This window comes from Harpegnathos saltator, unplaced genomic scaffold, assembly GCF_003227715.2.
Source record: "Harpegnathos saltator strain DR-91 unplaced genomic scaffold, Hsal_v8.6 scaffold261, whole genome shotgun sequence".
Lineage (NCBI taxonomy): Eukaryota > Metazoa > Arthropoda > Insecta > Hymenoptera > Formicidae > Harpegnathos > Harpegnathos saltator.
This window is the reverse complement of record NW_020230052.1, coordinates 76,086-99,150: the sequence shown is the minus strand read 5'-3', so window position 1 is coordinate 99,150 and position 23,065 is coordinate 76,086. Positions and strand designations below refer to the sequence as shown.

At 36.5% G+C, this 23,065-nt stretch overlaps 1 protein-coding gene across 1 annotated transcript in view; it reads right to left on the bottom strand.

Moving 5' to 3' along the window:
* The window catches only part of LOC105189488 (mitogen-activated protein kinase kinase kinase 3), a 285,702-nt gene that overhangs the window by 231,093 nt on the left and 31,544 nt on the right, over positions 1 to 23,065 (bottom strand). The window contains exon 2 of the mRNA XM_025299321.1: positions 619 to 1,262. Within this exon, the coding sequence (XP_025155106.1) occupies positions 619 to 649 (31 nt within the window). The 5' untranslated portion in view covers positions 650 to 1,262. The remainder of the gene's footprint in view (positions 1 to 618; positions 1,263 to 23,065) is intronic.

Sequence of the window (23,065 nt, the reverse complement as noted above, 5' to 3'; positions counted from 1 at the left end):
CCGCGCGAAATTCGCCGGCGGCAGCGTAAAAGCGACGCGAGAAGTAAGCGGCCGACAAAGTGTTAAATGTTAAAAAAGGTACTAAGTTTTCCTTAAATATTTCAAAAAATATTAGACAAATAAAAAAATGTTTTAGACAAAAGTTGTTAAAATTAATTGGTAGAAAAAGAAGATATAATAAAAAATTGGACTTTCTATTTTAAAAAATTAAGTTGACCTTCAACTGACCTTGAAAATGCCCTCCAAATAAAAAACTGATAATGGCATTCTTTTTCCCCTTCGAAATCATGGAAGACATGTTTTAGCTTTTTTTTAATATCTTTCATAGTTTTCGAGATTTTTTCTTTGTTACGTTTGAAATTTAGCACCCTGTATATTTTAGGACATTGATAAAAACTCTCATCATTATTCTCTTTCTCTCTTTTTTCTCCCCGATTTCTTTCTGATTTCTTTTAGATCCTAAGGTACAAGATCACATCGAAAAAAGTGTGGAACTATTACATGCGGTTTGAACAGCTCATGCTTTATCAGATAGATACACACACATACACACATCGATGATGAAATGAACGGCGTCGATAGACAAACGCTTCTGATCATTGCTATCGTCTCACTTACCTTCCATGGTCATGTTATCTCCCAGCTTCATCTCGATAGCTCCTCTCGTGTTTGCCCGCTCATGCGCCGCTCATTAAGTGCTCATTAACGGGACAATTGGCCGACAATCAGCCGACATCGGTGGCGCGGACTTCATCCTCGCTCGTTTCTCGACGGCCTGATCGCAGAGCGGCTGTTTTTTCTTTCAGCAACACTTAATCTTGACGCCTGTCGATGGCTCAATTATTTCGCTCGTCGAACGTTTATCCGCAGACACGCGACTCCGCTCTCGCCGTTGGTCGCACTCGATTATTACGTCAACACGTCGTTTCGCCGTTCCTTCCGTCGAGTCTGCCGTGAGTTTTTCACGCCAATTCGTCGCGAGTATTCACGCGCGACCTCCTTATAATCAGAGTCCTTTTTCTTCTGTTATATTTGTGGAGTGATCGGCGAATCGCGTCACAACAAGCTCTTGTCTCCGTTGACCGACAAAATCCCTGAATTTCTCGGCAGACGCGTTCGTCCTCTCGCTCGATAAAATCGGAGTCTTTCGAGATTGGGTCTATCCATATGAAATTCGCATCGAGTATGCACATACGTCCTGGAACGCTCGGGATCTGCCTCGGAGGTCTACGACGGTCTTCGGAGGGAGATGCTTCACCCGTCTGAAAAACAGAAGGAGAGAACTTCACGAGTTAACTTGTACGATGAACGTCGCGTCTCGAAGCACGATTATCGGGAGATTTGCGAGGTTTGAGGCGTGAAAGATTGCCTGAGACGTGGATCGAGCGAAATATCGTAAAGCGCGTGATAAGACATTCATGTAAAAGCGATGTCCTGCTAATTATGTTCTGTGTACAATACATACAGAAACTTCTCAGGATCTTCCCGATTACGGCGCGTAGATTCCGATTAGAGAATTCCCAATTTTATTTCAAAATTAATTATCCGATTGCAATATCAATTATCCCATTTTTCTGTAATCAATCATATAAAAAATAAAACAGAAATACAAATTTAATGTAAAATAAAAACCAGATATTTAAGAATAGAAATAACTTTGAGCTCCCCAATTGGAATCGCATATTTCTCCTGTGCGTTTTCTCAAATTTTAGTTAGCTTGTACGTATGACGTTAAATTTTTACATTTAAGATAAATGTATAATATAGTATATACTCTTTTACTCGCGTCATTTATAATTTATTTCAAAAAGAGGCTGAGCGAAATGTTTGGAACAGTTTGAGTATTCACGCTTCTTAAATATTTGTACTTGCAAAGTGTTTGTGAATACTCAAAACGTTTTGGTTATTGTTTGACATAAATATAAGATAGAAATCGCGAAGAAGAGGAGACCTCTCGGAGAAATGTTCGATAGAGAAAATAGAATCTATTTAGGTTTCCCATTCAGGAATGTATTTTTGAAACGTTACACTTCCAGTCCGTAGGTTTTTCAATTAAAGTCTATCATTTTTTGTGAGAAAAGAATATGTTTCAATTTGATCCCAGGTAATTTTCCATGCAAGTGCTTGAATCTGCATAGAATTTCGGGAGAGCTGATTGGTTCCAATTGGATTCTGAGAAATTTTCCATACGGGAACATCCGTGGATACTACGACCTTATTTGAATCTCATGTCTCCTTCGTAGATTCTTTCCACCGTTTGTAATAATCTCGTGCGAATTTACAGGAGCGTTGGATTCTCGTTCAGGAGAATCAAGGGAATCGAGAAATTGCGACATCAGCTGCGACTTGTTACATCGAGAAGTCCGCGCACACACGTCCGCGCTCGATATCTTCGGTACTAATAATACGTAGCCGTTGACCTTCGAGAAGGATAAGAAGGATTGATTACGATACGACGCCGCAGTCGGTAAGAGAGCGAAACAGGATAGTGTTGTCGCTGCGATTACGTGGCAGCCATTCCGTCGGCGGTATCGAGGCACCAATAATAGGAGAGGGGTCAGTCGTTTTCCCCGGCACCCCGCGCTTGCATAATACGATAATTGGACGAACCTGCGGTTTTCCGCGAGCTCTTCAAGTTTTCAATGAACGAAGCGAGACGAGAAAGAAGCTGCGCGCTCCCGTACGTCGGAAATTACGACTACTTTACAGCTACCACGGCTATTTTTTCTCCATTTTTCTGATGAAATACTGACTGTGCACGCAACCTTCGAATCGGAGGATTTTACGCTTACTTTGAATTTTTAAAGAACCTCCACAAAAAAAATCGATTTTTTACCCGTTTTTCGATCCTCGATTTTGGAATCGAATTTTATGCCAAAAGATAGTTCATGATGAGACATTAATTACAGAAAAGCTTCATGTTGAGCATATGATTGGTTTCAAAGATATAGAGGGTCAAGGTGGTCACTACCTACTAAGAAAGTATGACACTAATAATGCTTTATCGCACAAATTTTTGCAAAATTCGGTATCTATGGGTTCTTTGAGTTGCTGATTATGAATACAATGTCAGATTTTTAAAATTCAAGATGGCAGGTGCAACATGGCGGACATATATAGTGAAACAATCATTTACTTTTATTGGAACTATAATATTATGTTGTGGTTTTTTTGGCTAACTGATTGCGAATTTTCTATTAGGTTTTCGAAAGTAATTTTTTCAACGACAATTTTTGAGTGGAAAAAGTATTTTTTATTGTTTTTTCATAAAAAAAATATCAAATTCAAATTGATATGTTACATGACGCATAAAGGATAAGGTGATAGTTTTATTTGTTATATTTAGAAGCTTTTTCATTGCAGACGTGCTTTTTCATTGCAGTTTCCGTAACTCTTTATAATTATATATCATTATATCCAATAATATAAGAGTTATCTAAAAATTTAGTTCTGAAATTATCGGTTTTAAAGTATACTACAACATAACAGTTCTAATAAAAGTAAATAATTGTTTCACTATTTGTGTCCGCTATGTTACATCCGCTATCTTGAATATTTTAAATCTGACATCGAATTCGTAATAAACAACTCAAAGAACCCATAGATACCGAATTTTGCAAAAATTTTTTTAAAACCTCTACAATTACACCTTAAGCCTACAATTAAAACTTAAAACCTCTACAATGATCACAACTTTGACCTTGATGAGATGTGGAGAAAAAACAAAAAAAAAACAAAAACAAAAGAAACAAAAAGCAGAAAGCGAAATAGAAAATAAAATAAAAAAAGAAAAAGCAATTAAAACATACCTCTACGATAATTATAACTTTGACCTTGACCTTGAGGTGTGGAGAAAAAAAACAGAAAACAAAAAAGATAAAACAAAAGAAACCAAAAACAGAAAGCAAAATAAGAAATAGAATAAAAAAAGAAAAAAATATTAAAACACAATTCTACAATCTATAATGATCACAACCTTGACCTTGATCTTCAGACTATGGATCTATGGAGACTTAAGTCTGTAGGTAATAATAGCTAATAGTGATCATATACTTGTTATCGACCTACATGTTACGAGTAATAAAAAATTTATCTTTTTACTACGAACTGTCTTCACTTTTACCTTGGGGACGATACATGTTGTAGTTTGATGTTAATATGATGGCAGAGAGAAGCATAATGAGTGAAAATGTTTAGTCCGCTTATTAGTCATGAAAAAGGCTTAGATACCTAGACTAATAATTAATTTTGGCTTTATGGAGTTTTTTCTCGCTTACTATGGTTATTTTTGATATTCCTAATGATCATACAATACGAAAAGAAAATTGTTCTTTAAAAATTTTGCGGGGGCGGAAAAGCGCCCTTATTGATCCTTTCACCAACTTGTTCATTCCGTCTTAGACTTATTCTCGTCTTCTTCTTCTCGGTCAGATCACGGTGTTAATATTTGATCCAGAGAAAGAGGAGACGGGAGCGAGAAAGATTTACGCTGGGCTGCAGCTACACGTCGCTTTGGCGCGATGCACGCAGTTGCACATTCGTCGCAACGTTGAAATCGGTTACTTCGTCTGACTATGTACAGGGCAACATACAAGTCAGTATGATGGGTTACTTGCCCTTATTCGGATGATAATGCAGAGGTTGTCGAAAAAGTAATTCGTTGACTTTATTGATAATGATGTTTACAGTGTTCGCAGTTATGACAAATGCAACTAACTTTGCACTATGATCGTTGTGACAGTTTATCGACCATTTACCGACAGCAGTCGAGCCTCATTGAATTAGAAAAAATGTTTAAAAAATGAAACTGAGAAATAAATATTACGAAATAAAGCAGAATAAACAAGAGTAATACTTAAAGAGATAAATAATACAACATATTTCCTGGTTTTGCATAATTTCTTAATTGTTTTCTCACTCTGTTGAATAGTTCGATAGAAATTAAAGATTAAGAACGATACAAAAATATTTAAAGGTCTTACATACTGTATTTTATCTATATTTCTACGAAAAATCGCTTCTGCAAAAGTATGAATGGACTAGAAACGCAGTAGAAATATTGGTTGCAATTTAATCGACCGCAACTATCAAGCGACATATTTTTGGTACATTATAGTCTTGTATCTTTTATCGAAAATAAGGCCTGTTTTTCAAAATTGTTTGCAGCTTACACCACCCCCCCTCCCCCTCGCGAATGCAACAAGAAGCATAATACAACACAATTACATTCTGACAATTCCAGTGCGCTTTTGTGAGACAGGCTGAATGTACAATCCCATATCATATCGCATTGGTAATGAGATATTGCGATACCTATGCTTCATTCTCTCTCTCTCTCTCTCTCTCTCTCTCTCTCTCTCTCTCTCTCTCTCTCTCTCTCTCTCCCTCTCTCTCTCTCTCTCTCTCTCTCTCTCTCTCCTTTTCTCTTTCTCTCTCCTCCTCCTCCTCCTTCGCGCACGTGTGTATGTGTGTATGTATACGTGCGTGCGTGTGTTTCTGTACATACGTGATTATTACCTCGGGATAAATATTAACTAGTGGTGACGCGGTCACACAAAGCGAAAGTTACGTTATTATCGACTCGATAATGGCGTTATCGGGGAATTTAATATCTCATTGTAAATAATGTAATGTGCCGCCGGCAAAGAAGTTAATTACAATCCACTTCTGTTGAAACCGCAACACTGTCGGGACATACGCGCGAATCCTCGACATGCGTTTCACTGTTGGCACAATTATTCCCTTTGCCTTTCTTTTCCTATGAAACGCGATTAACAGCGGGGCGCAGCGGATGACTGTACCGCGGATATTATAATCCACGACGAGGTAAATGTATTTCGGAACGTCCAATGCGACAGATGAGGCTGCAGCTGCGACGATAATGCCCTGAGCGCGATCGAATGTAATTACGACAGCTCCTTCTCTCTCTCTCTCTCTCTCTCTCTCTCTCTGTAACGCGTTGCAAAACGCATTACGATTTAGTAGCTGCATGCCGCGTCATAAGTGAGCTTCGATACATCCGGTGCAGCACGCGGTACGCAATGGGGAGAAATTGCGCGGTGGGATTACGTTAGGTGAAGGTATTAGCCGCAGAAATTCTGTGGGCGTTTAATTTTGTATGGCTGATACGTTTATCTAGTATATTAGAGTATACGGTGCTAGCGCGCGCGCGTATGTAACTGCTGCAGCCGGCATTTTGCGGCTTCGAGGTGGAGTGAGATATACCTGGATATAGTGACGGACATAATGAACATAATTCACCCGTTTGCCCTTAAGCCACAGAATTGCATTTAGCTCTCTTGGCCCTTGGCTGCATGCGTACACACGCTCTCTCTCTCTCTCTCTCTCTCTCTCTCTCTCTCTCTCTCTCTCTCTCTCTTTCTCTCTCTCTCTCTCTCTCATCAAATCTTACATCATAATTAAGAAGAGAATAGAATGTCATTTAATCATAGCCGTTGCCATTTTGCCGGGTAGTCATTTCCAAACGTTAAATTATAATACTGTTCCAAATTTATTAAATTTCTATCAATTAACATTGTTACACGCACACTACGTCGGCATAACTCATCTACTGCATTCAACTTCTCTCCGCTTTTTTCTCAACTTTTCTCAACCTTTTTCTTGACACTCTCTCTCTCTCTCTCTCTCTCTCTCTCTCTCTCTCTCTCTCTCTCTCTCTCTCTCTCCCCCTCTCTCTCTCTTCCTCTCTTTTACTACACAGGGTGTCCCATTTTCAGTGAGACAGGCAAAGATCTCGAAAAATATAAAAGATACTAAGAAACGTTCCAGACAAAAGTTGTATAGTTTTAAAGGGACATATAAAACAACTATATGCTTTTGTTTACAAATGGCGCCATTTTCGAGGTATTTACTCATCATTACTTTTCTTAAATGGAAACAATTTTTTATTATATCATCCTTTTCTATCATTTAATTTTAAGAACTTTTGTCTGAAACATATTTTTATTCGCCTAATATTTTTTGAGATATTTAAGGAAAACTTGGTAATTTTTTAAATATTTAATTTACGATTTTACTATTTGTTGAAAGAAAAAATAGTACTAGACTTTTTTACTCTATTTGGTTTCAAGAATATATTGTTACAATATATAATGCCCTAACTTTTGTTAACTTATCGACCTTTAGAAAATTCAAAGTCATCAAATTTTTAAAAGTTAGGGCACTATTGTAACAATATATTCTTGGGACCAAACAGAGTAAAAATATCTGGTACCACTTTTTCTTCCGACAAATATTTACCGAGATATCGGAAGCCAAATATTGAAAAAATTACCAAGTTTTCTGTAAATATTTCAGAAAATATTAGGGAAATAAAAAAATTTATAGATAAAGGTTGCTCAAATTAATAGGAAGAAAAATATGATATAATATAAAATTGAGTTTTCCATTTAAGAAAAGTAATGATCAGTGAATATCTCTAAAGTAACGCCATTTCTAAATAAAATGATATAGTTTTTTCGTGTCGCGCTTGAAGCCATACAATTTTTGTCTGAAACATTTTTCTTTACGACCATTCCCTGCAAAGTTACGGGGGTAATAGATTAAAATTGGACACCCTGTATAATGTACATATTATGCCTTTAATTAGGTTCTGCAGATCACTTTGAGGTGGCGTTAGTGTTTAGCAAAACAGTACTGTTATATTTCATGGCCAAGTTGGTTTTGTTTTTTAAAGGTTGTCCATCCTGATATAAAAGAAATTACGGCAAGGCATTTCGTGTTAATATAATTAAAATTCGATCCAAAATGACGCCAGGTAAATGGCATATTCACCATCGCATCTTCCTGTTCTTTAATTAGAAGAAAACAACCGCAGAAACAAAACGATCGATTGTATTGGACAAGTCCAAAAGTCATGTCCGATTCTAATAGATTCCGTCAGGAGCGTTGGCATGGTAGTCATTTATATACGTATTGTACATCGTTGGGAAAGTGGCATATTCAGTTATCGTTTAAGCGAAAGACGTATGTTTTGATTAAATTTGTGAAAAAAAAAATGTTGAAGATGAGAGAAGAAAATATACATTTCCGACATGTTATGCTTTATGAGTTTCGGAAGAGTGTAATAATTGAAACCGCCATAAAAAGATAATTAAGATGTCTATTAGGACCGTGCACGAGCAATTCGAATTGTTAAGAAATGGTTTACGAAATTTAAACGCGGCGATTTCTATCTTGACAATCAGTCACGCTCTGGTCGATCTTCTGATATAGATGATGACAATGTGCGAAATTTAATGCAAAATAATTCGCATATTTCAACAGAAAAGTTACTGAGAGACTCAACATTAACAAATCGACCACATTTCGGAATTTAAAAAAGATTAAGTTAACACTTTGAAGCAATTCACACGATGTGTGAATGCTGTATTTGCTAATCGAGGTGAATAAATTGAATCGAGTTTCTATAGCTGTTTTTGCTTGTCCGACTAAATAAAAAGTCGTTTTTAGGTGGATTGGTAACTGGCGATGAAAAATGGGTTCTGTACGACAATGTTTAATGTAAATGCACTTGGAAATAAGCAAAGGATGGTGCAGAATCCATGAGAAAATTAAATCCTGAAAAGGTGATGCTTTCTGTTTGATAGGATTGCAAAAGAATAATTTATTTTGAGCTTCTCCTCGTTGGTCAAACGATTAATTCCGTCAAGTATTGTTAGCAATTAGACAATTTAAATATAGCAATTCAGGAGAAGCGCCCAATTCTGACCAATCGTAAGGAAGTTATTTTTCACCATGACAATGCAAAACATCGCATTCTCCTGATATTGCACTATCAAACTATCATTTGTTTCGATCATTCCAGAAGTTTGACTGCAAAAAAAATTCGCATCTTTGGAAGTCGTCAAAAACCACCTTTCTTCCTTTTTTAACGAAGATCCAAGGTCGTTTTTATTTAGGATTGTAGAAAACGACGGTGATCATCATTGATTAATAAAAAAATTTTACATGCCAAATTACTGCTTGAGTTTTTTTATCTTGAAGACGAAGTACGAATGAGAAGGGTGTTGAGTATTACGAGCTGCTAAAATCTGGTAAAACGGTAACAGTCGAATGCTACAACTAAATAATTAATGAAATTGAAAGAAAAATTAACGAAAAACGTCCTCTAGGAGCATCAAAACAGCCGAAGATCATTTTACATTATATAGTGCAACGTTGCTCGAATCACCGCCAATACCAGATCTAGGTTAAGAAGTTCTCTTTTATCCTATCTACAGATGCTGCGTCTTCGGACCATCACTTGTTCCGTTTCATGCAACACGGCCTTAAAGGACAGAGCTTCTGAAATGCCGACGAAGTGAGCGAATAGGTCGATAACTTCTTTCGCCCCGAGGAGCCGTCATTCTACCGCCGTGGAATTTAATTTTTGCCTGAGAAATGATAGAAGATCGTAGAAGCTGGCGGTAATTATTTTGATTTTGACAGATTGTTGTAACCACTGCATTTTAATAGACATTTTTCACCGAAAAACCTATAGAACTTAGTTAAAAAGTGCTAATATTAATCACTTAAATTCTCATATTATCCAATGTTTTCATATTAACTTAGTTCGCTACTTTGCCCATGATCTTCAATTATCTCACATGAACTGATCTTTGTCTTTCTTGTAATTTTAATATAATTTTTAAATATATTTTTAAATATTTAATCTAGTCCTTTGTGTTAAAACAACTCTTGATTTCATGTTCATACGCTTAACTTTTATCTTTAGAGAAGTCTTATCTTAGGACTATTATAAACGTTTCTCTTTCCCTCTTTCTTTCTCTTTCTCTCTGTGTCTCTCTTTCTTTTTCTGCACACGTACACATAGCCAGATGCACAACCGTTTATTCTCCGACTTGCACGTCGTAGAAAAACATCGCGCGTCCTAGTTCGAGTTCAGAATACATTCAGAGACCCGACATCCGTTTTTGCCATCGACGCTCGAGGGATGGTATCGTATCGTTTCTAATCTACATTTAGCAAATATGTCGCCCTGCGCTCTTGTACACACAAATTATCCATCATACGTGGCACGTTTCAGACCGAAGTTATTGGAAGATGTGCTAGCTTTCCTCAAGTATATATAGGGTATTTCAAAAATAGATGACTAAATTTTAAGAGCATATTCTGCTCACATAAGAATAAAAAAGTCATATATACATGGGGGATGGGGACACACTTCCCTTCCAAGTTATAAATATTTTATATTTACAATAGACAACATGTTTCGCATTGACATGTCATACATTATCCTCTATTCATCTTCTATTAGAAATAAATATGTTACATAGCAGATGGGTCTGTTTAGAATTGGAATCAGTCAGAATTTTTATTTAAGAGTCTAAGGGTTCAGTCAAGGGTAGTGTCAAGATGGCAGTTTATTCTATGTTTTTACGAAAGCATGTTGTAAATAAAAAGTATTTTTACAACTTGGAAAAAAAGTGTTTCTGGTTTATACCTTTTTTCATCTTTACAGCGAGTAGAATATGCTTTTAAAGTTTGACCACCTACTTCTAAAACACTCGGTATAATATAACAACAAGCTTGCGAGAAAAATGTCACCATACGTTCTTTACAGAAATGATTATACAATACACGAATACGATCGATAAAACGGAACAATACAAGAGCGAGCGATGTTAGCGAAAATAAAACTTTGCCCCCGAGAAAAGAATTGTCTTTTCTCGATGCCTTGAAAAAGCTCATGCTCTTGCTTTCTGTCTTCTTCTTTTTATATAAACAACAGCGGTTACTCGTCGGTCGTTCCGCGGTGTATATACGAGACGAAGGAACGATACGGTCGATTCGATCCACGCGTTCTAGACACACACGAGCAACTCTTTCCGCGGTGGGTGCTATTAGACAGATTATGTTCCTGGGAGATATTGGGCAGGCAACAATGCTACCCTCCTCTGCTACCTGAATCGTAGCTGGAAGATGACGGCGGCTGTTCCAATTCGCACGAAATGAAAGAGGCTTCTCCGTTCCGCTCTTGGCCCGCTGTCGCCCCGAGAAATACGCGATATAAAGGCGGCGCCGTAAATTCGCGAGTTTCAAGGCGGGGCACGAAAAGTCCGTGAAATACGGCGAGCGAGCAAACGAGCATGCACGTGTTACCGGCAGCGATTATGCGCTCATTTTGCCGCAAAATTCGTTTCGCTTTGCCAAATCTCGGAAATCCGTCAAAAGGCATTCTTGCTCGTTGGATTAGACTCTAATTAGATCACAACGTTGATGTGGTAGATGCCGCTATGTTCGGTCGCTAATATTCGGCGATATGGTATACGTGCTATTAGGAGGATAAATTAATTCTGGTCTCATTTTCTCAATCTTTTTATCTTTATTTTAAAGAAATGCTTAAATTTATATCAATCAAAATATTTTCTGTCGTTAGCTGTGACTTTTCCCCATCTTTCTGGCAACATAGCGACTCCGCGACGATAGAACGATTTGTCTTTCGAAGCAATCCAATCAGACATACATTTTTGCACATCTTCGTAATTATTGAAGTGTGTATCTGCCAAAGTGTGTTGCACCGATCGGAATAAATGGTAATCAGATGGTGCTAGGCTCTAGAGAGTACGCTGGGTGTGGAAGGATTTCCCATTCGAGCTCTAACAATATTTGTTTAACGAATGAAGCAAAATATGGACGAGCATTATCGTGCAAAAGAATCACTTTGCGTCTGTTGATGGCTATCGCTGGACTTTTTTGCATCAATTCATCATTCAATTTGTTCAATTGTTGCTGGTATCGCTTCCCCGTAACTGTTTTACTCGGTTTTAGAAGTTCATAGTACACCACACTTTCCATATTCTACCAAATACAGAGCATTGCTTTGTGACCGTGAATGTTTCGTTTTGATGTCGATATTGATGGTTGTCCTGGATCTACCCATGATTTTTCGCTTTGGATCAGAGGTTCCCAACCGGGGGTGCAAGGAAAAGTGTAATTAACAATGATTAAGATGATTCTGGAATATCCGGCATTTTTACCATCAAATTAAAAAAAATGTTATTAAAATTATATATTTTTTTACGTATCTGTACGTATATATTCATTACGTATCATTACGTATCACGAAGCTTGATACCATAGATAATAATTTTATAATATTAAAATAATAGTTAATTTCTATAAAACAATAGTATGTAACAATAAATTATTATACATTAATTTATTACCTTAAAATTCTAACAATTAATTTTGACCATAAAACATACGAATAATTTTTTGTATAGGTAGTGCGAAGGTTCATCAACAAATTTTTAGGATTGCGAAATACAAAAAAGGTTGGGAAACTCTGCTTTGGATTATCAAAATAAATCCACTTTTTACCTCCAGTTACAATTCGTCACAAAAAATTCTTATTTTCTGTCTGGCAAGCAATAATATGGGGATATTCAAATGATTTGCAATGGCACTTTCACTCAATTCATATGGAAAACCCATTTGCCTTCCTTTTGAATTTTTCCCATGGCGTATAGGCGTTTAATAATTGTTAATTTATCGACGTTGAGTTGTTCAGCCAATTGTTTTTCTGTTTGAGCGGTATTTTTATTCAATAATGCTTGCAACTCAGAATCTTCGAGTTTTTTTGTTTGACCGGGTCGTTCTTTGTCACTCAAGTCGAAATCACCACTTTTGAATCATTGAAACCAAAATTTACAGTTGAAACACGATAGAGCTTGATCACTATAAGTTATAACAAGCATTTCATGAGCTTCAGTTGCTAATTTTTTCAAATCAAACAAAAAAAGTAATGAATGTCGAAAATGCAATTTTGTCCATTTTAGACGTATATAAACAATGAAACTATCAGTAACAATAGCGCGTAAACTGTCATATGTCATAGAGAAATGTCAAATTTTTTAGTGTTGCCAGATTTCAACATTCGTACTAACTATTAACTTGTTACTAAAGCCATCTATTGCTAGGAACTAGTATTAATTCAGTCCCCTAATATTGTACCGCGTCTTGTTAAGTTACATATAAGGCATGATTAAGATGGTTGTTTTGTGATGATGTTGCTTCATATACACAGTCTGTCCCAGATCCAATGAGACTGGTCTAAAAAAAATACAAAGCGTTTATTATTTTGATTTTTTATTCTTGTTTATTCAAAATAGTCTCCTTCTGAGTCAATACGCGCTGGAAACGTTCAACAAATTTTTCGAAACATTTTTTAACACACTCATTGGCTGGAATGGCCTTTAGTATGGCGGTCGAAGTCTTTTGGATGACCGGGATGGTATCGAAACGATTTCCTTTCATCGGCAATTTCAGTTTGGGAAATAGCCAGAAGTCGCACGAAGCCAAATCAAGTGAATACGGTGGATGATCGATAACAATGATGCCTTTTTGGTCAAGAATTCACGTACCATGATGGCTTTGTGTGATAGTGCATTATCGTGCAACAAAAACCAACTGCCTGGCTCTCGATATTCCGGTCGAACTCGTCGAATTCTGGCCCACAATCGTTGTAGAACTCCCAGATAATATTCTGCGTTCACCATCTGACCTTCTGGGACGAATTCACTATGAACAATTCTCTTTGAATCGAAGAAAACGGTCAGCATTATCTTGATTTTGCTCTTCTGAAAGCGTAATTTTTTCTCTTTTGGCTCTTCTGGTGACTTCCATGCCGCACTCTGACGTTTTGTTTTTGGCTCGTATTGAAAACACCACGTTTCATCACCAGTTACAATGGCTGACATGCTTGCCGGATTCCTTCGGGACATTTTTAATATGTCTTTGCAATGCTGAACTCTCCAATCTTTTTGGTCGTCTGTCAGAGTGTGTGGCACGAAGCGCGCACAGACCTTCCGTTTGCCCAAATCTTCGGTCAAAATTCGATAGACTGTGCTTTTCGGTATCCCAGTTTCCTCTTCGATGAGTCTCGCACACAGCGGTCGCTTCGAAGAATTTCTTTGATTTTCTCAATGTTTTCTTCATTGCGAGTGGTTTTTGGCGGCGGTGCTTGGTCATCGTCTGCAAGATCCTCACGACCGTCACGGAATCGGCCAAACCAACGGAAAACCTGTGCACGGGACATGCATTCATCCCCGTACACATTTTTTAGCGTTTCGTACGTTTCTGCACCACTTTTATCCAATTTAAAACAGAATTTAATATTTGCTCTTTGTTCCATGTTGGTTTTTCGACCGACGTACACAAAGTGACTTTACATAAAATGTCAAACCACAGTGAAATATCAACCGAATTCGCTCAAATTTTGAGGTTAAGTAGATGAAGGGTAGAACATTCACCTACCATCATTAGATGTGCGCTAAGAACTTTGATGGAACCAGTCTCATCGTATCTGGGACAGACTGTGTAATATGAGGAAACTCGACACATCTATACTAAAGATTTAGGAGTATGATTTATGTTATACAGACTTTGTGAACGTATCGTGAGAGAATATCGGTTAAACTTACATAAAAACTGGTTTAAAAGTTCATAAAGGAATAATCACTTCTCGCGCATTAATATATAATAGAATATTTTTGGCTCAAACTGTGGCCGTGTAAAACTTATGTTTATAAATATACCATAGATTTATTCTCTATTTTTTTGCCAATGTATGCATTGCTACCTGCATTTAAAATAAAGTGGATGCATATTTGACACTTGGTGAAAGAGAAAGGAGAATGAAAAATTGATTATGGAAAATGCAGCTGTAAAAAACAGCTCTTGTACGCACAATTAAAAATGTTTCGTACTTTTGTTAAAATTTTGTGTGTGTAGAAAGTTTTGTGTTAAATTTTTTACACAATCGTGTGTTAATTTAACATATCGTTGTTATATTACTTAGACCTTGTGTTAAATTAAGATTAACTATTTTCAAGTGTTAAAATAACACTTCCAAGTATTAAAATAACACAATTTATATATAAATGCATGAATTCTTGCTATGACATATTTTATATGTTAAAGTCAACACTTAAAATGTATTACTTTTCTCATTATAACAGTTATCATGTGTTAAGTTAAGATTTTTTTTATTTTTAACACATGGATTACACATAGATATTATGCCAATTTTCATTTTCATTTCATCAAATCATAGATCATTACTTTTCCCAAATGTTGAAGTAACATTCATTGTATGTCAATTTAACGCAAACTGTGATTCTTAACAGCATTCAAATGTTAAATTTTTATGTTAATTTTTTACATATTATATGTATTTACGTGTTACTTTTTAACATATTTACTATATATTAAATTAATAAATATAAATGTTAATATGTTAATAAATATAAATGAAAGTGGATGATTTGAGACACATGAAATATGTTAAATTTAATAAATCATTTCTTACAGTGTGTGCTGATAGTCACGCATTAATGCGCGCTGTCGCAGAAATGATTCTGCCGAATTTTGTTCTGTACTTTTATATACTTTTTACATTTTCTACGTGTTCCTTATAAATCTTCAAGATTGCTTAACTTTAACGTATTTGAAAAGATATCTAATCAGGAGACATAAAGGGAAACATAATGCACATAATATTGATTGACAAATTTTTTTCAGTAGTTATTATACAGTGCTGGACAAAATAAATCATACACCTTTCAACTATTTGAATTTGTTAGTGTAACTATTCTTACAACAAGCAAATATATTATGAGATACAGGAAAATCAAAGCATTTTAAAGTATTTAAATAAAGGAAATGTGAAATAATAAAAATTGTGCTCAATTTGTTTGCAAATAATTTATTACTCAATATTGGTGCGTTGTGCCCTGGACAAAATAAATCATACACTTATAGAAAAAAGTAGTCACGAACAAAGAACATTAATTCTAATGGTGCTTAGTACTTGGTGTTGCCGCCTTTAGTTTTTAATACTGCTTCCAGTCGGCGAGGCATACTCTCGACTAATTTTTTCATATATTCAGGATCAATATCCTCCCAAGCTTTCTGAAGTGCTGCATAGTACGATGTCTTGTCAGTTACGTTCGTTTTATCCACGTTCCTATCTAAATAAGCCCACAGATTTTCAATGGGGTTTAAGTCTGGTGATTGTGGCGGCCATTCGAGCAGTTTTATTTTATTAGATTTAAAAAAGGCAATAGTTTTTTTCGCTTTATGCTTCGGGTCATTATCTTGCTGGAAGATAAAGTTAGTTTCTAAATCTAATTTCAAAAGAGATTCTTCCAAATTCTCGCACAATATATCAATATATCTTTCTGCCGTCATAATACCTTCAATTCGAGCCAAATTACCGATACCAGACCATGCAAAGCATCCCCATACCATGATATTACCGCCTCCATGTTTTACAGTCTTCTGAACATTTATTTCTTTGAGACCCTCACCAGATTTTCGCCATACTCTAGACCGTCGTTTTTGTCCGAATAACTCAAACTTGCTCTCATCAGACCACAATACTGTTTTCCAAAAACTTAGAGGCATATTCGCATACTTCTTGGCAAACTCGAATCGCTTTTTCTTATTTATTTTATTGATGAAAGGACGTTTTGACGCGAACACACTTTTTAGTCCAGTTTCCCTAAGTCTACGACGCACAGTTCTACTGCTAACAGTCAGGTTCATCGATTCCACAATGTTTCGCGATGATAGCTTCGGATTTTGTTTTACCATTCGAACGATTCTGGTGTCATCACGAAAAGTTGTAGCCCGTTTTCGACCTTTTCCGGAATAGTTTGCCACAATCCCATGTGTTTCATATTTTTTCCAGATGTGCTGCACTGCTCCGACAGAAATCAAGTATTTATTAGCAATTTTTCTAAAAGAATTACCATTCTGTCGGTCGCGAATGACTAAATTTCGGATATCAAGAGAAATTTGCTTCTGTGACATTGTTCTTGGTTGTCACAATTATTACTGCTTCACCGAACACATAAACTCTAGTCATATATACAATGTAAACAAACAGTAGAATGACGAACAATAGCAGAACGATGAAATGTAAATATTGACAGTTTCCTACCATATATCATTTAGGTGTATGATTTATTTTGTCCAGGGCACAACGCACCAATATTGAGTAATAAATTATTTGCAAACAAATTGAGCACAATTTTTATTATTTCACATTTCCTTTATTTAAATACTTTAAAATGCTTTGATTTTCCTGTATCTCATAATATATTTGCTTGTTGTAAGAATAGTTACACTAACAAATTCAAATAGTTGAAAGGTGTATGATTTATTTTGTCCAGCACTGTATATACTCATTCATAATTTATTAATTGTTATATATACTTCAATTGTTGTTAGAAAATCTGTATCTTACATATGATATTCTTGACAATTACGTGATCCATAATTTTTCACACTATTTGATAAAGTCTCCTCTATCGTATCTTTATTTTTCGTTGAAAGCGCAAGAGTGCAGATTCAGTCGCTAGAATTAGAAATGTCATTTTCATACCATGATATGATGAATCTTTTTCTAATTGACGTAAACATATGTATAGTAAATCGTAATTTCATTAATATGCTGTTAGAATTGTGTCTGCGAAGCTGCTTATGCAGCCAATAAAGTACCAATAAAATTATATATCTCAAATTACACTTATTTATTTTATTTTTAATACTTCAATTACCAATCTTTGTCATTATTCATTAAGGTTTTTATATTAGGTGTTCCGGTTAATTTTGAAAGTTGACAAGATGAATGGATTATTCATTATTTATTACTTATCATTCAAATTATTTTAGTCAAGATATTTTGCACGGCTTGCTACAATCTCTTCCCATGTTTCTGGCAATAAGTGGATCCCATTCATTGTCGACCCTCAAGATGAATCAAAATATGGTATATCTAATATTTTCAAATGAACCGTCGCACAGTGGAATGTTTGTACCAAAAAGTAGGCCAAAATTATTTTTTGACGAATTTCGGATTAAAACGTACTATCAATTATATATATGATCATTATAAAGATTTCATATAAGTTTTTCATGAAATAAAGTGCAAATATATACGTAAAAATATTTTAATGATTAAGAAAACATAATATTGCACATTAATAAGTATTCAACTAAACAAACTCCAAATTTCTTCATCTAATGAGTGTATTCCATCCTCAGAATCAACATCATTTTTATCTATTGAAATGTCTCCTCTTCTTAGCATGGGGTCAATGAGAAGAAGCATATCCAATGCTTCCTTTAAAAACAGTTTAGATTTCTTTTTTGGTACGGATCTCATATTTGTTAGTAACGGGTCAGAACTTAATAGAAGTCTGTTGATTATGTCTATATTACAAAAGAAAACAAAAAAACAGAAAGAAACAAAAGGAAACTTCATGTCTAAATAACCTTCGGACAAAACCTAATTTACGTTTAGGGAAACAAAAGTATTAGATGTACAAATAAGTTTCAAAACGTTTTTAAGACAATGCAAAACGTATTTGAGAGAAAAGAACAATATATTTATTAATCAAAATATGCACCGTCATTATCTATCACTTTCTGCCATCGGTCAGCAGCTAACGGATTCCAGCAGTAAAGAAGTATTCGTCGTGCGACACGATGAAGTCATTAACCCATTTTTGTAGTTCATCAAATGTCTGGAAATGAACTGAAGACAAAGCATTTTGCATGGATCGGAACAAGTGATAGTCTGAAGGGGTTATGTCGGGACTATACGCCAGGTGCTCCAAAACTTCCCAGCCAAGCGTCAATAACGTTTCCTTGACCGATTTCGCACGCGGCACCCATTCAGTTCATGTGGCACCCATTTTCCTTCTTTTTGAATCTTTTCCATTACGTGTAGACCAGAGCTCGGCAAAGTTTACAACTTTGGGCCGATTTTCGAAAGCTACGCCTTCTATCTCCCCTTACCGCGCAACGGATCCAGTAACTGACGGTCAAGAGCCGCAAAGTTGTAAACTTTGCCGAGCTCTGGTGTAGACGATTAGAAATAGTTTGTTGAACTCCCACTTGTTCAGCAAGTTCTTTTTGCGTTTATGCGGAGTCTTCATCCAATAATGCTTGCAATTGCTCGTGTTCAACCTTCTGCGGAGCGCCGCTATGTTCTTGATCGCTAACCTCAAAATCATCAGTTTTAAACTGCCTGAGTCAAAATTCACACGTGCTTTTCGATACAATATTCTCTCCAAGAACAGAACATATCGATGCGCATGCTTTTGCAGCACTTTTTCTTTGGTGAAATTCATAACGAATGTAGTGACGAATAAATGCTTTGTCGCTTGTCATCTTTCATTCACCAACGTTTAAAAACATTTGAATGCTGAGCCAATTTCTGCGTCGTTTTCATTACTCTGGACCGGTTACAGTCACATGACAAAATTGCAGAATAATTTCTGATTTGTAAATCAGCAATATACGTTAGACAAAAAACGCTTTAAAACACTTATTTGTATATCTAATAATTATTAAAACTACATCCACGGTTTTCCTCGACTAATTCTTTCTGATATTTTATCCGGAGAGATTACTCTTTCATTTCATCCAAGAAACGTATCAAGGATAGACCCTGAAGTATAACTAAATCCTTCGAGTTTGACATCGAGAACGCAAAAAGATACATTATTGAGTGCTATTTTTAAAATCATATATTTACGTGAATAACAATTCAATTGTAATAAATATAATCTAAAACATTTCTTCATACCTTTCTCGAAACAATCCATAACGAAAAATTTCGCGCCGCCACTTCTAAGAACCTTAAAACTCTGATCGAAGATCGTATGTTATAAAGTGCTGAAAATTGATGCGGGCAATAACAGCATACGAATAACGTCCAAATTCATACTAACCAAACCGCTTCATGTTATCGCGGACGAACCAAGGCATAGCGGCCTTATTATTCCATAGATATTCAACTATCTAAGACAGTCACTCATGTAGAGCAGGAATAATTTTTAAAAAATTGACTTTTGGCCAGCTTTTCAGGCCAAACATCCCACAGTACGTCGCACAAAGATCCGCCAAACGGGAAGGTTCAAGCGTCGGAGTCAGTCCTATGCGAGACGCAAAGCGACGTCGGCAGGACACGCTGCTCTTCTCATCGAAACGATGAGCAAATAGAGCGATTCCCAATTTCGATGTTGCTCGTGTAATGCCGGCGGAGTGCTCGTGCTCAAAGGACCGAAAGCCGTTGGGCGTTTTGCGCGCCTATTCTATCTGACGTCGCTTTGATGTATCGACGGTGAAGTGTGCAGCTCGCGGACGATGGCCGGTTAGGGTTGCCAAATCCAAAAGTTAAAATTACTGGACATTTCTTCTTTGGTAACAAAATCAAACCAGACTAAACCGGACAGAAATAATAATCATAACGTTATATTAAATACAAAATATGACAAGAATTTATTTACAATATTAATTTCCAAACAATTTTATAAACAAAATTTGATTGAGTAAAATAATAAACTATTACTTTTTTAATATATAATACATTTTATTATTGAACACGAAACTAAACAATGTTTTAGCGACGTTTTTCTCATTCCAAGCGCCTACTAGCGGAGTGTTACGAGGATCGGCGAATGACGGATCGGCAGATTATCTACTACATGGCATTGCTTTTCGTGGTGCTTGATCGTTTGTAGGCGTTTGAAACGGAGAAACGTTATCTAAAATCTGAACTCTCATTCCATTGATTGAATATAACTTAAAAACCGGACATAAGTCCGATTTGACTGGTTAACCGGACACCGGACAAGACTTCTGTAAACCTGACAGTTCGGGTCAAAACCGGATAGTTGGCAATCCTATGGCCGGTGCAGCGACGCGACGCTCGACGCGATGTGATACGCCATGTGAATCCACGTTTCGCAAATCCCGCTCGCTATTTCGGATTACCTCATGCGCGAACATGTACTTAAAGCGGGGCTGCCATTCAGGCGAGCCCCCACGAAGATTACGAAGCATGCGCGAATGGAAATGACTGGCTATCGCGTAGGAAATGGCCAATTATGCCGGCTGAGATTGTACGTTCTTCTTTGCGGAAGCAGCTTTGATTCTACGCCGCGGATAAAGATAGAAACGAAACAATGTGCGCGTTCCGAGAAAAGCAGATGCGCAAGGGCGAAGACGTGAGAAATTTTTAGATTCAGCAGCTTGAGAGTTTTAAGAGGCAGATTACGTGACGCACGCGCGGAAACGTCACGAGATGCGAAACAAAGATGGTGCGAAAGAGCGAAAAAAGAAAAGAAAGGAATGCGTTCATTTTCACCTTGTGATTTTCTCATACTTTGGCTCAAACTTACGTGGCCGATTTAAGTCTCTCGATGGAAAGTTGATTCGTAATCCACTCTCTTAGGAATCCTTTTCAATTTTGATAGTGTTTCACGTCAGCATGATTTACACAGATGCACAGGTAGAAAAAGATTGACAATGTCAAAATTGAGAATGTTTTATTTTGTTTTAACCCTTTGAGTGGCAGCGATAAGTATTTATTCTGATATATCAATACTTATTTTCTAGGGTCCCCGTGGTTTTATACCCCATTGTCCATTTTTGATTATTTAAAAAAAAATAAGATTGGAAAAAGCAATTTAAAAAAGTTATATTTCTCGGAAAGTATTTAAGATTAAAGGCTGGAAATTTTACTGAATATTTTCTACATCAAAATATAATATATATTTTTTCAGAATTTTCCAGAATTCTAATTTTTTTTATAAACAAATTACTTCAACAAATTTTGTAAATCTTACATGAAATTCGTAATGATTTAAAAAAGCTTTATATTGTGTATCTGATTTACATCTATTCAGACTTACTAATAAATTACTAATTTATTCCTACAGGGTGCGGCGCCAAAATCCGGACAAATTAAACATTTTTTTGAAACATAATTTTTATTGCAAAAATAGAGAAGTTTATTATTATTTTTTTTACTAAATTGTTTGTTAGGTCATAAAGAACACATTTACTCAATATAACCTCCTTCTGCTTGAATGACCGCCTCCATTCTCGGTCTGAAGCGTTTGCAGGCCCGTTTTAATGAGTCACGGTTCATATCGGCCAATGCCGCTTCAATAGCGGCTCTCAATAATGCGACGTTTGGATGTCTAGATTTGTTAGTGACCCTTTCAACCACGCTTCATACATAGAACTCCAAAGGATTTAAATCTGGGCTGTTGGGAGGCCAAAATTTTTTGGACCAAAACATGTCGACGTTGTCCAACAACCAATTTTGCACCAAATGACTTGTGTGCACGGGTGCACCGTCCTGCTGGAAAACATACGGCTTTCCAGACGATACAGTTTCCATCCACGGCTTCACCACATTTATCAGAACATGCAAATAAACTTCTTTTGTGACGTTTTCTTTTGTGACATGTGTTAAAGAAATGCGGTGGCATGACATCACCCTCACTGGACACAACACTTAGCACGTGAACATTCGCCGGAAATTTCGTTCTGGAAACAATGAGGACATCTTCAGGATCATGGGCGAGCCAGCGATCATTCCTTCGATTGATTTTCGCATCGACAGTAAAAATTTTTTCGTCAGAAAAAAACCTGAAGCGTCCGGCAACATTGTTTCGTAAAGAACACAAAAGCAGGTTACAGCGCTCAACTCGCTTTGTCCTGACAGCTTCGGAAAGCATATGTCTCACTTTAATTGTATAAGACTTGTAGCGGAGGTCCTCCTCGACGATTCGACGCATAGTTTTTTCATTCACACCGACAACCGACGACAATTTTCGAATCGACTGCCCTGGATCCTCAAAAATCAGTTCCTGACCCCGTTGAATGATTTCGGGCGTCCTGACAACGCGCTCCTTCGAGTGAGTTTTCCTTGCAAAACCTTAGTTGGACTTCTCCGACTCGTTATACTTCAAGACGATATCATACACAGTCGATCTTGGGTACCCGAAGAATCGAATGATTTCTGTCGCTGAGCGCCCAGCGCGAACACTTTCGATAATTGCGGCTCTTCGATTATACTCCACACTTGGTTTCAACATTGCGACTGTTTCGAGGTTATGAATGTTTAGTACATGCGTCAAGCTATTTGGACGTCAATCGCGACCTCTCAAAGTGGTATAGAACGGCGGCAAATTCAAATTGAATTTTGTCCGGATTTTGGCGCCGCACTCTGTAT